The 15,004-nt window shown below is 46.7% G+C and overlaps 1 protein-coding gene across 1 annotated transcript; it reads right to left on the bottom strand.

The window, feature by feature from the left end:
• Window positions 1–7,272: 7,272 nt before the first annotated feature.
• TLR10 (toll-like receptor 10) lies at window positions 7,273–10,492 on the bottom strand. The gene is given in 8 exon segments (XM_012644477.1): window positions 7,273–7,902; window positions 7,905–8,186; window positions 8,189–8,647; window positions 8,650–8,814; window positions 8,817–9,404; window positions 9,407–9,907; window positions 9,910–10,002; window positions 10,442–10,492. Coding segments are annotated over 7 exon segments (2,406 nt in total). The 5' UTR covers window positions 9,941–10,002; window positions 10,442–10,492; the 3' UTR covers window positions 7,273–7,522.
• Window positions 10,493–15,004: the final 4,512 nt, after the last annotated feature.

Raw genomic sequence — 15,004 nt, 5'->3', positions numbered from 1 at the left:
TGCAGCCTGTGAGTCGAGAAGGTGCACTGTAGCTTGACTCATGTGCATAGTTAGGAGGACAGAGGGGTATTCTGGGGATTGCAAAGGGAGGTGGGAGGGATGGGTGCTGTGTCACGCGCCGTGCCCCTGTGCACTGGCTCGGAGCCCCATGGAGGTGGGAGTGGTGCTGAATGAACGGACTTCGTGAGAAACTCCATGAGACTTTGGATCCCACCCCAGTGACTTTGGCACTGGGATGCTGAGATGTTGACATATAGTTTGAAGAGAAAGGTATTGAACCTACTGCTAGCTACGTGGAACTCAGCACAGCTCCTCCTTTCAAGGAGAACTGGATTTGGGATTATTGGGAGAAGGCTCCCTTAGCATGGACATTAGCATCATCTAGCATTCAGCGATGTCAATAGTAAAAGACTCTTGCGAGGACCTTGGAAGTCCCGGAGTCTAGCTGCCTGTGAACTAGAGAAGAGTGTGCTATGGCGGCGACGCCTGGCGAGAACACCTGACAGTGAGCGTCTGGCACTCACAGGCTCCTGGGACTCTGACGGAAATATTGGTGGGGACCTTTGCAGAGGGCCAGAGGTCTCGCTTCAGTGGGTGGGTGCACGATCGAGCACTGGGGTCACCAATGTGGATGAGACTGCCTTCTTTGCAGCCACAGGCCAATGAGGATTGGTAGCATTTGGGTGACACACAAAATGATAAGAATTGCTCTTACACAACCAGACACCTCCGTCCAAGAATGGAGTCTCACAGGAACAGGCATGTCCAGGGTCACTGTGCACAGGAAAGAAACCGATAGTCCAGTGGCCGTTTCTTGCTGTGCCGGCACAGCGGGACACCCGTGAAAGCGGCCCCACGACCACACTGCTTAGACATCTGCCGCTTACTAGTCAGGAACTCTGACTGTTTGGTTGGGTCTTTTACCTGTTAAATGAGAATAGTAGTAAAATGTAACTCATGGGTCTTTGAGATTTAAGAGGTAGAACTCATGACAGCCTTGGATCACTGGCTGCCACACGTAGAGCCTCAAGAAGGGTCTGCACTTTGTATTGTCGAGCACAAGGCCAGGATGCTAACGACAGCATCGCGGACACTTACTTTTCCAGAAATAAAAGAGCCAGGAGGAGGTTGAGGGTTGATGGGTCCCTGGATCTCCTTGGGGCTAGGAGAAGACCTTGATCCTCATGGAATATTAGAGCTAATCTGGTATAGATTCTTTCAGCATCTTTCTCTGGCCCATTTTTCCCCCTCAAGGCCAAAGGTACTGCTGCCAGGAAAGACACTTAAGTCCTTACATCTAGAAAGTTCCCGGGCATGATTAAGGATCTAACTTTCTCCACAGGGAGAAGAGAACTTAATAATGGTGCTTCAACCCATCATGACATAAAGCAAGAAATGCCTCGTCTCCTTTCAATTTTTAATAAAAACCACAGGAGGAATGTCCAGAAACCTTAATATTGTGGTGTTAGAATTTGCCTGTTCCAATCTGTCAGAGCAATCAAACTTGCCATGAATTTCACTGCATCATCCATTCGCACTCGAGGTAAAACCTGCCCTGCTGCCCAGGACTTACTTACTCTGCAACTGAAACGAGCCATCGCACAGCCAAGAAATAAGAAGCACAAGCAGGATGGTCCCCTTCTCAGGGTGTGCGTGGCCCTGGGGAAAGATCTTTTTGTAGTACAGGACTCCTGTCTGTATCAATAATCTGAATAAAAAATATGTTTTAGAATGCATGGGCCCACGTGAGGTCTAGTGGCTTATCAGTGAAGATGGGAAGACAAGAGCGAGCTGCACACTGTTCATTGTCCAGTTGGCATGTGCGAAGATTCGCTGCAACATCCATGCAACACGCCTTCCTGCTGAAACTCAGGAACCACCTCTTCCTGCACTTTATTGTCCAGTGCGCTGTTCCTGGTTAACCTCGTGTCTCCCCAGGAGGAAACAGCAGCAGCGCTGTCATTAATCACCAGGACTCGGCTCTTCAGAGCCCGTTTGCATTAAACAGTAAAGCTCTTCTTGCCTCTGCGGCTCCCTGATAGCATGTCCTGAGTTGAAGTATTATTCGTGCTGCTGCATCGTCCAGCCACACTGGCTTCCAGTGACTCTCAAAGTCATCGATGCAAGTCTTCCCCAGAGCATGCAGGAAAACGTGAGCCAACACAGTATTCATTTTCTGGTCCTGTTAAGTTTACCATTTCGAATTTTACAGTGTAAACATGCAACAACTCATCTTCGAGCCGTGTCTCCTCTTGGCCTCCTGAGGTGGTAATCGCTGTGTTCCTGGAATGAGAGCCGAGCCCCGCCCGACACACACCGCCAGGGACGGCAAGGGGTCCACGCGCAAAGAGAGAGGAGCAGTCCCACTCCTGCGAGAAATACCCTTCCCTCGCCAGGCACAGCGAATACTGAGAGGCAGAGTACGTCTGGTTGGCCCCATGTTCAGGGTGCAGGGTCTGAAGTCACTTCGAAAGGGGGAAATGATGAGTGTGGCCCATCGGGTCTGGGTCTGGGCCAGGGCCATCTGCTTGGAGAACGCTGACAACACTGGCAGTGCCAGGCCCCGCAAAGGACTTAGAAAATCCAAGGAAGGCTCTCCACAGCCCTGGGGCAGGGGTCTGCGGCGACCCCATGATGGGCTGTGTTGGTGCAGCGCTGCCCCTTCTCGGAAAAGGCCGACGCAGCAACAAGGCCAGGGCTGCGGCTGGGCGGGGAAGACGCTCCACTGTAGTAATTCGCGGAATCTGCAGACGTGAAATAGTGCCAGGGCTGCCCACGGCGAGGCCCCGAGCCCAGGCAGCTCCCGATAGGAGGGTGTGAAGAGAAGAGTCAGGGAGTATGAGTGTGGGGAGGACAGGCCAGCGATGCCAGGTCCCAGAAAGCGTCAGCAAAAATACACTTACTGAGGGGCCCCCTGAGGAGTCAAATCTATATCCGGATTTTCAACAAGGGCCGACACTGAAGTGGGCAGCCTCGGTGGCAGAAGCCCTGCCGGACTTCCGAGGAGCAGAGGAGGCCGGTTAACTAACGAAGGGTCCGCAGGCACACTAGTCCCCTTCAGAAAACACTTGGAGAGCAGCCGTGAGCCAGGCACCGTTCTAGGCAGCGGTGGAGACAACATCTGTGAGCAAAAGCAGACAAAATCTCCGCCCTAGAAGAGTCTGCATTCTAGTGGGGAAAACAGGGCATAAGCAGGATAAACAGGAAAAATGGTACAGTGACGGCGAAGATGGCAAATGCTGTAGAGAAGTGAAAACCAAGGAGGGTGGACAAGGAGTGCTGACATTTGCAGCCAGGTCGTCCGGGAAGTCTTCGCTGGGCATGGGACTGGAGCGAAGATTCGAAGGGCAAAGGGGACGTTGAAATGTCTCAGGAAAATGTGAAGGAATGTAGTATTCACTCCACTGGGCTTTCTCTAAGTACTTTAGAATAATTATTAGAGGCCGGGCGCCGTGGCTCACGCCTGTAATCCTAGCTCTCTGGGAGGCCAAGGCGGGTGGATTGTTTGAGCTCAGGAGTTCGAAACCAGCCTAAGCAAGAGCGAGACCCCATCTCTACTAAAATTAGAAAGAAATTAATTGGACAACTAAAAATATATAGAAAAAATTAGCCGGGCATGGTGGCGCATGCCTGTAGTCCCAGCTACTCGGGAGTCTGAGGCAGGAGGATCGCTTGAGCCCAGGAGTTTGAGGTTGCTGTGAGCTAGGCTGACGCCACGACACTCACTCTAGCCTGGGCAACACAGTGAGACTCTGTCTCAAAAAAAAAAAAATATTATTATTAGAAAGCGCACACATTGTTAGGGTAGTCACCCCTGAGGCTGCCTGGACACCACTAGCAAGACACATCCCGAGGACACGTATCTGTCATCATGAAGAGGCAGGGATGGGGCTGCGGTCTGGAGTTGAACTGGCCAGAAGCCCCCATGCAAGGTCCCTAACTCTGACCCTGAACAGCCCTACCTTGGCCGCATCTTTGTCCTTGGACGACCAGAACACAATGTCCTCCAGCAGCTCCACGGCCCCTGTCTATGAAGGAAGCAGTATCTCAATGGCTGGCTGTTGAAAGAGATGTACAGGAATGGACCACCCCCGGACTCACCATCAGGGGTTGCTTGTTGTGCTCACCCCTGGGGGGCTTCAGGATGTACCCTCAGACCCGGTACAGGGCCAAAGGGACCAACAGCAGCAGCACATCATGGTCACAACACACCAGATGGAAACTAGGGACTAGGGAATGTGGGATGTATCCCCAGCAGGGTGCCAGTGATGAAGTCGCCTTCAAAACCTCCAGGGGAGCCCAGGCTCCCCGTTATTTTCCATCCGTTACATGGAGAACACAGTCTGCGTTATGGACTCCAGATGGCGTATCTGAGGAGCAGCCCCAATGCAAGTTACTGATAGAACGAGAATGTGGTTTTAGGGATATGAATTAGGTGGCAAATGCAGGATGCTTTGGAGCAGGGAAAGACTGCAGACAGAGTCCGGATCTCAGATGACTTTGGGGAATCCAGGCTCTGATGTCGAGAATGGCAATAGGAGCATTGAGATAATGAAAATTAAATGCAAAAAGTAAAGGCCACTTTTTTGTAGATGGGAAGGAAATACATTACTCTAGGAGTTAAAAGACTAATGTTTGACCTTGGGCTTGGGAGTTATTTAAAATTCTAGAGCCTCCATTTCCCCACTTGAGAGTGATAGTTATACTTAACAACCTCTAAATTCTCACTCAGTTTAAATATTCCCAGTCTATGCTTTTCTTGAACGGTTCAACACAATAAAGGAGTGAAACTTTGGGAGCATTTGCCATAAATTAGATTTTAAATTCTTCCTCTCCCCTAATCTGCTTGGAATTCAAGGATTACAATCCCATTTCAGTTCAGATGTCTTTGCCACATTTGCTGAGAGACTGTAGACCATTCTCAACAACTCAGCTGTTGACAGTCAGAAAAGATTGCCATGTATCGGTGATTGTGAGGTCCCCTGAGGAAGTCACAGACTTCCATCACATTGATAGAGACTTCAGTTTCCTTGGGAAAAAAGGAAAGAAAGAGGCTCCAGGTTGACAAATGGCAAGGAAATAAAAAGGAACTTGCAAGTTCCAAGCTCTAGAGTCATTTTTAAGACACCATCAGTGTCGTCACACCGGCTTCCGTTGTTGCCTGCAGTCGGGGCGAGCCCACTTCCCCGAGACGGCTCAGAACAGTGGGTCACGGTCGAAATCTGAAATTTCTTGGGTAAAAGTATATCGTCAGACTTGCATGAAGCCAGGTTTTTACTTATATCTCAAGCCCCCAACTGCAGATGACATTCAACTTATGTAAAATTCATTTTCTCTGATTATAAGTCATAATGGTCAAAACCAAGCACATTAGGAAGTCTGGGACAGTATCTCAGTTTCAGAGAAAGGAACAGTACAACAGTCTGATAGGTGGATTTAAAGGTGGTCCAGCTGCTGAAACAAGAAGTTGCTGAGAGCTAAGCCAAACAGGTTATTTATTTTATTTTTTTTTACTTTTTTTTTTATTTCAGCATATTATGGGGGTACAGATGTTTAGGTTATGTATGTTGCTCTTGCCTCCCCAAACGGGTTATTTTTAAAATTGTAATTAAACATATCTATATTTAAAACTGCATTACTAACCCGAGGATTCTACCATCGAGTGACCGAATCCCAGTGACTAATGTTACCTTCCTGGCACGTTCCCAATTAATTCATCTTTAAAGGTGAAAGCCTCAGCTGAGTCACTTACTCAAGATTCACAAACCCTCATGCAGTGTCTGCCTCACTCCTGCAGAGTCACACAGCCAGCGGGGCCCAGCCCGGGACAGGCATTGCCCCCAGCTCTGCCCCCACCCACTGTGGTCCCGTGGGCTTCCCCTCCGGCCAGACCCACCGCAGGCTCACCAGGAGGAGACAGAGAGACCCTCCCCCTCAAGGCCGCTGAACTCTCACTACCGGCCCACTGGCAGCACAAGCCGCTTTCCATAGCGACACCGTCCTCTGTCTACGCCCTCAGGGTGGCCTTCTGCAGTACAATTTCTGAAAGAACTGCTAGCATGAGGAGTTCATAAGACCACAAACTATAAGGAAATAAAGTAGATATAGAATCTAGTTTTAATCTGTTAGGAGATTAGTTTTATTAGATTGGGTGAGAAAAAAATAGATGTTTTTATAAGTCAAGAGCAATGAAATATTGGCAATTTCACATGACTCCAGCTATATTTAGGAATCCTTCAATCCTGGATTCTCTGTCTTCTCACCTGAGTTTGACCTATTCCTGCTCTTCCTCCCCAGCTTCTCAGAATGTGCCTTGAAATTCCACCGTCTATCCTGAAGCCAGCTGAGTCCTTACTCGGTCCCTCTAGCTCACCCAACATCGGTCCGTAAATGTTCACCTTTTCCACACGAGGGACTGCTGCTCAGACAGGGTGGATGTAGTCTGTCTTTGAGGAGCCCCTAGTCCAGTGAGAAATGGAAATTTTACAGACGTACACAACCCATTGGGTGGCAGAAATACATCCAAAGTGTTAAAGAGAATCGAGGAGCATCAAGCTAGGGGAAGGAGTGAGGAAGATCTCAAAGAAGAGTTGACATTTGGATTGTGCCTTGAAGGAAAGGTAAGATTTCCTGAACAAAGCAAGGTGGGGAAGGCCCTGCAGGTAGGCTCGATGTCAAATACAGGGTCTGGGGCGTGAAGGGCGCTCAGTGTTCTGGGGAAGAGCCAGTAACTCCACAGGGGTCAAGGGTGGATACGAGGAGGTGAGAGACATTGGTGTCAGATCTCAAAGGAGTATGATGTTCTCTTCCTTTGTCACGTGGGTAAGCAACAAAAACATTTTTCTAATGAGGGATGTGACATGATGCTTGTTTTTGAAATATAATTTTGCAAAATTTTGGAGTGCACGTTTTCTTCCTGTGATCCGTGAGACTAGAAGGGAAGACTCAAGCAAAATGAGTAGGATGTAGGCTTTAAAAATTATCTTTATTGTTTTTTCCACTTACAAAAGACAGATTCGTTCTAAGCAATTCAAACATTACAGAAATACATAACATGAAAATCAAACCCTCCCTGCAATCCAAACCTCCCAGACCCAAACCACCGTCACTGTGTCCATGTGCTGCTGCAGATTCCTTCGACTTTTGTTTCAATGTACAAATTAGATATTAATATAGTTTTCCAATACCGGTAAAATGCAACTGTTTCATTCTATGTAATATTCTGTTACATTAATGTACTGCAATTTATTGAATCTATCCTTATCTTGTGGACATTTGAAATATTTTCAATTTTTCACAGTTACAAACAATGCTGGGTTGAACACCTTTTTACATAAACCTTTGCAAATCCGTGCAGGTGTTTCTGTAGGATATATTCTTATAACTCCTTCCAGGAACTGATATGAAAGGAATAATCAATTTTTTATTTTAATAGATATTGCCAAATTGCTGTCATAGAAGTTGTATCAATTTATAGCCCAACAGTGTATGTGGGCCACAATTTCCCTAGTGGCGTGGGGTTTTATAGGCAGTCTATTGTCATCAGAGAGACCGAAGAACCCCAGGACTCTTCATTCAGCTCTGTGAATGTCTGTAATTCACACATTTCTCTGGTGTCTGGTACATTAACATTAATAGTAGGTCGAAGGTTTGATCAAAAAAGCCCACATTTATTCCTGTCCTTGGGCCATTCCAAGCATGCCTTCTCTTCCATGAGAGCTTGCATCCTGCGATAGCTGGTAGGAATGCAGTGGGACAGAATGGGTTCCAGTGAGATAAGAATTGTATGACCAGAATTTTCATGGAAGAATTCGTGGTGGGCAAAGTAGAGTTCATAATGGCATCACTCGCTCTGCACAAAGCGGGGAGACAAAACGAAGATGGACTTACAGCTTTTCTCGTGAAGCTTACGATATTTTCACCAATGCTCTCGCCAGGGTCAAAGTTTCTCTCAGGGAGGCAAATCAAGACAGAGCCATCTTCTTTCTCTAGATTGGGGTTCAATTCATTCTTTACCCAGAGAGAATCATGTTCACTGTATGAAATAAATGCATGAAATTGGACAGTTCTCTTGAGTTGTTCTCGGGCTGTCTTCCTAACCCTCTGCCATGTTTGTGTCCGCTGACCAAGCATCCTGAGATACCAGGGCAGATCAAAGTGGAGACAGCAGAAGGCCACAGCTAGCACAGAACTAGCACAATAACCACGATGGTGACAATCAACACAGCTGTGTTGCAAGATAATTCAGAAAGATGAACGTCCTTTAACTTAGTCCCCTTTAGATTTAAAGGGTATTCACAGATGTATGAATCTGACCATCCAACCATCATGCCCTCTGAATATCTTTCAAGCTGAATGAAATTTCTTAATTCACAGGTGCACCGGAATGGATTTTGTCCTGCCTTTAGAGTCTTAACTTCCTGGCAGCTCTGAAAAAAATCCAGAAATGGGCTGAGAATTAAGTTCATTTCAGTGTTCAGAAGTGAGAGTCTACTGAAATGACTGCACCCAGGGAGATTAGTTAGAAAATTAAATGCAATATTTGGCTCTAGTAAGGACTTCACATGAATAGTCTCTTTAGGGACAGTTTGAATTTGGTTATTATTTAGGTCAAGTATTTGAATATTTCTGGGCAAGCACCTAAAACAGAATCAGCGAATTTATTGGACGACAGGTTCATGGTGACCAAGGTTTCTGGCCATGAGCAATTTTCCTCATTTTTATGTTGTAATAGATTTTGGCTCAGATCCAAGTACTTCAAGGGTGTATTGCCAGCAAAGCCACTCACCAAGGAAAGTCTCTCCGGTCTGTTGCCTTCAAAATGAGAGTTTTCAAATGAGGCAGTTGGATAGTTCTTTTAAACAGCTCATCTGTTAAGATATTATTGGCAAAATTTAAATATTGGAATCTCGTAGGATAATTAGGGAAAAGCATGTGTGGCATTTGTGCATTCGATATTGTCAGGTTTTCTATATCCATTTTGGTAAAAAGCAAGTAGATTTTACCCTGTGGAATATAAAAAACTCTGAAATGTACATGCTCCAGTTTTACAGTTCTCATTACAGTATTTGAGTAGTCAAATGAATTGTGGTCAAGAGAAACCTTACCTCCAAAAGCCACATTTTGGATCTGGAAGTATTCCACTGATGTATGCCAAACAAATTGGAAGAGAAGGAGAAGGTCATCCCAGAGTAAATCAACTTTACTAAGTAACAGAGTAGATGCCTTGGCATTCTCTAAAATAAGATTTTGTTGAATTTTATAACTGACAAATTGGCTCTTGCCATCTATATTTGTCATTTCTAATATTTTTGAAGTCTTGATTCCGTCACGCAAAAGAACCGAGGAATCTGCATTCATTGGTAAAACAATGTGAAATCTTGCTGCATTTAAGATGGGTAGGTATTTTCTTCATAATGAGAAAGAGTTCTCAATCCTAAGAAGATGGTATTTAGATGCAAATGAGCAATCTTCTGGAAATCTGATTTTTGTATTTTTGCCCCACTCAAACCCACGGTTTCCAGGCATGACATGTTGCTGGTTTCTTCTCTGATAGGCATGGTGTCACAGTCATCGAAAGAAAGGTCTAAATGTCTGAGACTTGTCAGTGAATACCAAGTTACAACCTCCAATCTGTTATAAGACAAATCCAAATATCTTAACTCCTTGTTGAATTCAAAGATCTTGATATTCAGCTCTTGAATTCTGTTATGGCATAGAATCAAAACTTTCAGTTTGGAGACAGAACGAAAATCTGAACTCTGAAGTTGAAAAAGAAGCTTATAGGATAAATCCAGTGTGGCTGTGGTTGGGGTCATGTCTGTGGGAACCTTTCTTAGAGTCATGCTGGAGCAGTTGGTAGTCACATCCCTTCCTTCCAGCAGCTCTGGCGCCCAGCCCTCCACGGACAGAACATGTAAATGTTTCTGGTAAGTCTCATTGTATTTCCAAGGATTTTACCACTGGTTTCCTCACATAGATGATAAAGGTGAGTTCAAAACCCTAGAAAGATAGCATATGATGTTAGGTTTTTATTTGGTTTGTTAAATTCTGAAGGATTTTTTATTTCAAAAAAAATCAACATCTGACTATATTCACCAAGAGGTGAGACAGGGTCCCAACCTGTGTATTGAGTCTTCGACTTGATCTCAGAGCCTTGGCTGACAGCTCTCCAGCCAGCTACTGTGCCACGCCCTGGTCACAGGGGCCAGGCAGGTTCTCAGAGGGAGAGTATGCTTGCTGGCAGAACGGCCTCTGTCCCCAGTCAGCTTAGGGACTGCGTCGTCCAGTCAAACTCCACGCCCTCCCTCACACCCCCTTTGATGGCCTGAAGATTTTAAGAAAATTGAAAGAAATCTTTTATCACCAAATATTGTGGGCCCTTGTATTTGTGGACACAGAAAGTCCCTGGAGCTAATATCTGACTTTCAAAAACACTTACCCACACACGTGGAAGGTCCAGAATATTGACACAAACAGAATGGCTCCCATCCTTACGCCTCCATATGTCTTCAGGAGGGTGACGAAAGCAATCCAGACCACGAACAAATAGTAAGAATGATAAAGAACAGTTTCCATTTCTTGGGGACTTTCGATGTGCCGAGATATATACTATATGCTTCATATTGCCTCATTTATTTTTCACAATTCTCTGTGAGGGAAGTACTGCTGCCCCCATTTAACAGATGAGGAAACTCACGGAAACTCGTGGAATTCTGAGGAATCTGGGAGAAGAGTGAGGCTTCACGTCGTAAGATTAGACACAGAGCAGAGGCGGTTGGAAAACTAGGATTTTCACAGTATGCATTACTGAAGGTATTATTGAGTACCTATTCGGCCAGAAACCTTTCCAGGCACTGGGGCAACAGCAGCGAACAGAACAGATTTCTGCTCCCGCACAGCCTGCGTTCTCGCGGAGGGCGCGGAGAGGGAGCCTGCAAGCGCAGTAACCGTGCGTGCATGGCAGGCGGCGGCGCGGCCTCGGAGGAAGAGCAGCTGAGGCAGGGCACAGAGAGGCTGAGGAGGGATTCTCACAGGGCGGGGAAACGGGCGCCCGCCGGCACCTTCCTGCAGAGAGCTCGGGGCGCGAGGAGCAGGCCACTTGCTGTCTGGGAGAGAGCGGCAAGCACGCGGCCGGAGACCCTGGCTGGGGCATGCCTGGAGCGGCGGGCAGCGGCCGGAGTGGCGTCGGGGAAGCGAGGAAGGGAGGAGGCCAGACCTCGCGAGAACCCGGCCGTTTTCCTCCGGCGGAAATAGGAAACCAGAGGAGGATTCGGAGTCCCGGAGCGACAGGCTCTGATGTGCATTTTAAAGATTCCTCTGCTCGTTGGGCGGAGATGACTGGAAGGTGCAAGGCTGGCAGGGGACACCGCTTGGGACACTGGGGAGCAACCTGTGCGGAGGGACGGGGAGAGCGAGCGGCGCGGGTCTCACAGCGCTCGGCGAGCTCTCGGCTCCGCCTCCGCCAGGGCTGCGGGGGCAGCGCGGCGGCGAACCGGGCGCTGGTTCCCCTCGCCGGGACCCTCAGGCCGCTCGGGGACGCGCAGAGGGACCGAAGCCGTGCGCAGCAGGGAGGGGGTGCCGTACGGACTTCTCTGTGTCCCCACGCCGTCCTGCATCCTGAGCGGCTCTGCTGTGTGCGCGCGCGCGCGCGTGTGTGTGTGTGCGCGCGCACGCATGTGCGTTCAAACGTGGCGGCGTAACAATATTGGCAGAATTAAAACCTAAGACCACTGAGAACATTACCTCCCTCTCATGTGGATTTCTCTTTCTCTGGAAGCTCAAGTTTAGACTTTTTCTTGAAGTGAAGGAATTCTAGAAAGCCTGTGACTATTTCCCAAAATAACTTAAAAATAAAAATGCTTTGTCTTAGTTCAGGTTGCTGTCACAAACCGCCATAGGCTGGGTGGCTTAGACAGCAAACCTTTACTTCTCGCAGTGTGGGCGTGGGCAGGTCCAAGATGAAGGAGCCACTGCTTCAGCTCCTTCCGAGGGCCCTTTTCCGGGTTTGTACCATCACGGGGAGGAGCACAGAGACAGAGACAGAGACAGAGAGGGATGGAGGGAGGGCGTGCACGTGAGATGAGTGCCACTCCTGGGCTTTCCACGTAGCCATTAATACCAGCAAAGTACACACGGCGTCTATTTCTGATCCTGCTGATACATATCATCGCAATACCTTTGTGCGAATCCCTTACGTTGTATACTTACAGAATTCCTATTTTTTCAAAAAAAACTAAGTATCCACATTGATCACGTAACTTTTATATTTTATAGGCCATTTTTTTCTGGTAAGTGTTCTCAAATATCTTGGAGGAAAAAACACTAATTTTGGTGATGTCCCCACCATTAGATGATTTGTCAAAACACCAACTTTTAAAAACATGATCAAATGATTTCAGATGCCTTCCGATGCCTTCATTTTTCTTTGTTCACATGTTAATGACTCCCTAGAGTACAGTATATACTAAAATATTATACTCCATTAATATGTAAATGTATAGCATAATTATCAGTTAAAACAAGTGAATATTTAATTTAGTTCCTAACAGATTTGTAAACTGTTATATATTTAAGAATTAAGTTTTCTAAATTTACTTCTAAATATTCCCAATAGAAAATCAGTTTACCGCTGTTTCCTGAAGGATTAGTTACTACTCAGATTATTGTGTCCATATCATCTAGTGTGTAACTATAAAGTTTACATTTTCTTTCAGTTTCCTTAAAAGGACACATTAAATTTCAGAGGATCTTAATTTCTGCGCCACTAGATGGGGAAAATAATTTTCTGTGAATTCACCGTCTCTTCTGAATGACCTCTTAGCAGATGAACTTTGGTTCATTTGTTTGTGGCCTGCCCCTCCCCCCTCCCCCCTTGAGCACTGTCTATCTCGTCCACTTCTGTATCCCCAGCACGTGGCATGTGCTGAGCAAATATTAATACCTGCTGAATGTATGTATATATGAACGAATGATTTCAACATTTTGTCCCCTAGCACAGCACGGTGCACAGTACGCTCTCAACAATATGTGTTCAATGAATGAAATTACGTTGTGAATTCCTGATACAGTACAGGGTATAATGGTTACAGAATGAGTTTGGGGCCAGGCGTGGTGGCTCGCGCCTGTAATCCTAGCACTATGGGAGGCTGAGGTGGGAGGATCGCTCAAGGCCAGGAGTTCCAGACCAGCCTGAGCAAGAGCGAGACCCCTTCTCTACTAAAGATAGAAAAATTAGCCAGGCGTCATGGCGCACACCAGTAGCACCAGCTACTCGGGAGGCTGAGGCAGGAGGATTACTTGAGCCCAGGAGTTGGAGGTTCCTGTGAGCTATGACGATGCCACTGCACTCTAGTGCAGGCAACAGAGTGAGACCCTGTCTCAAAAACAAAAACAAAAACAAACAAAAAGAATGACTTTGGTATTAGGGACTGATAGCACTGTGTTCGAGTCCAATCTTTACCACTCATTGGCTGTGTACTTAGACCATTAGTTAGCCTCTGAAAGGTTTGGTTTTCTCATCTGGGGGTCAGGCCGTGTCGTCGGACCCCCGTCAGCGGCATGGGCAGTTCTCACTTTAGCTGCGACTGGGCTTCTCTTTCACTCTTGCTCAGTCTGCCCCTGTCCCTCTCCCCCTCTTCTCTGCTCTGCTGGCTTTGCTTCCGCATCTTCTTCCCGCGGCAGCTCCTTGTCTCCGGCTTGCAGTCCGCGCGGAGGCACTCCCGGACACCTCCCCCGAGACGAGAAATCCGACTGGATCTCGTCTCGCCACCCCACGTGCGCAGAGCATTCCTGGGCCACCTGCGAGTCCCGGGCCTGGTTTGTGTCTCGCCCTTGATGGACAGCGCCCGGGTCCCGCACCGGCCGGGGAAGGTCACCTGACCCGGGCCCGCCAGGGCGGCTCAGAGCCCAGCATGAGCACGTGTTAACTGGAGAAAGCGACTCTTTTTATGGGTATCGGCAGGGAAAATGGTGACAGGGGATATTTCTTCTGAATCATAATCATGAAAAATAAATAAAAGGTAACAACATTCTCACATGGTTAGGAAATTCAAATAGTTTGTCATTCATTTATTGTACTTGAAGAGTATAAGGAAGGGAGAATATTTTAGTTCAAACAGATAGATTTAAATAGTCCTAGATATCTAGTGGGAACGTGATTAAAGGCTTTGCAGAGCTTTGGTAAATTCTTTATTTTCAAGGCGCAGAGCAGCAATGTCCACGAGAATATAGAAATAACGCAAGCCCTATAAGTAACTTCGAATTTTCTGGTCACCACATTTAAAAAGACAAAAAAGGTAAAATTAATTTTAATAATATATTTTATGTAATCCACCATATTAAAAGATGATTTCACAAGAACTCTATATTTTAAAAATCAGTGAGCTATTTTACATTTTTTATACAATGTCTTTGAAATCTGGTGTGTCTTTTATACTTACAGCACATTTCAGTTCAGAAAGAATGAGGATCAAAAGGAGAAAGCAAAACAGATAGGAGAAAGAACTCGGAACCTCAAAATGGAGAAAATGAGGGTGGAAGGCAAAGAACAGGAGGGGAATGGAGACAGAAGAGAAGGGAGAAAGTGAAATCTGCAGGCTACACAAGGGAGTGCACAGGGAGCAGAGTGGAGAGGAGAAGCAGAAAGTCTGGATTGTCCATCCGGGGCAGTTATTAGTATCCCTTTATTGATGAGTTGCCCCCTCAGTCATGTAATAAACATCCTATAAGACATGTCAGCATGAGGAATTCCCCCCGCCCCCGAATTTCCTAGTTTGCATCCAAACCATGTGCCATCCTTTTGATTGACTGTGAAAAATTACACGCTGACTCATGTTTGCTATTTTCCAATACAGCCAGGACTCTAGTAGAGCCAGTTTACACCAGCTCATGAGAGTTAATTTTTAATTTTCAAGAATTTTGTGAGGCCGGGCGCGGTGGCTCACGCCTGTAATCCTAGCTCTCTGGGAGGCCGAGGCGGGCGGATTGTTTGAGCTCAGGAGTT

This window comes from Propithecus coquereli, unplaced genomic scaffold (assembly GCF_000956105.1).
Source record: "Propithecus coquereli isolate 6110/MARCELLA unplaced genomic scaffold, Pcoq_1.0 Scaffold213, whole genome shotgun sequence".
Taxonomy (NCBI): domain Eukaryota; kingdom Metazoa; phylum Chordata; class Mammalia; order Primates; family Indriidae; genus Propithecus; species Propithecus coquereli.
This window is presented reverse-complemented; position numbering and strand designations above follow the sequence as displayed.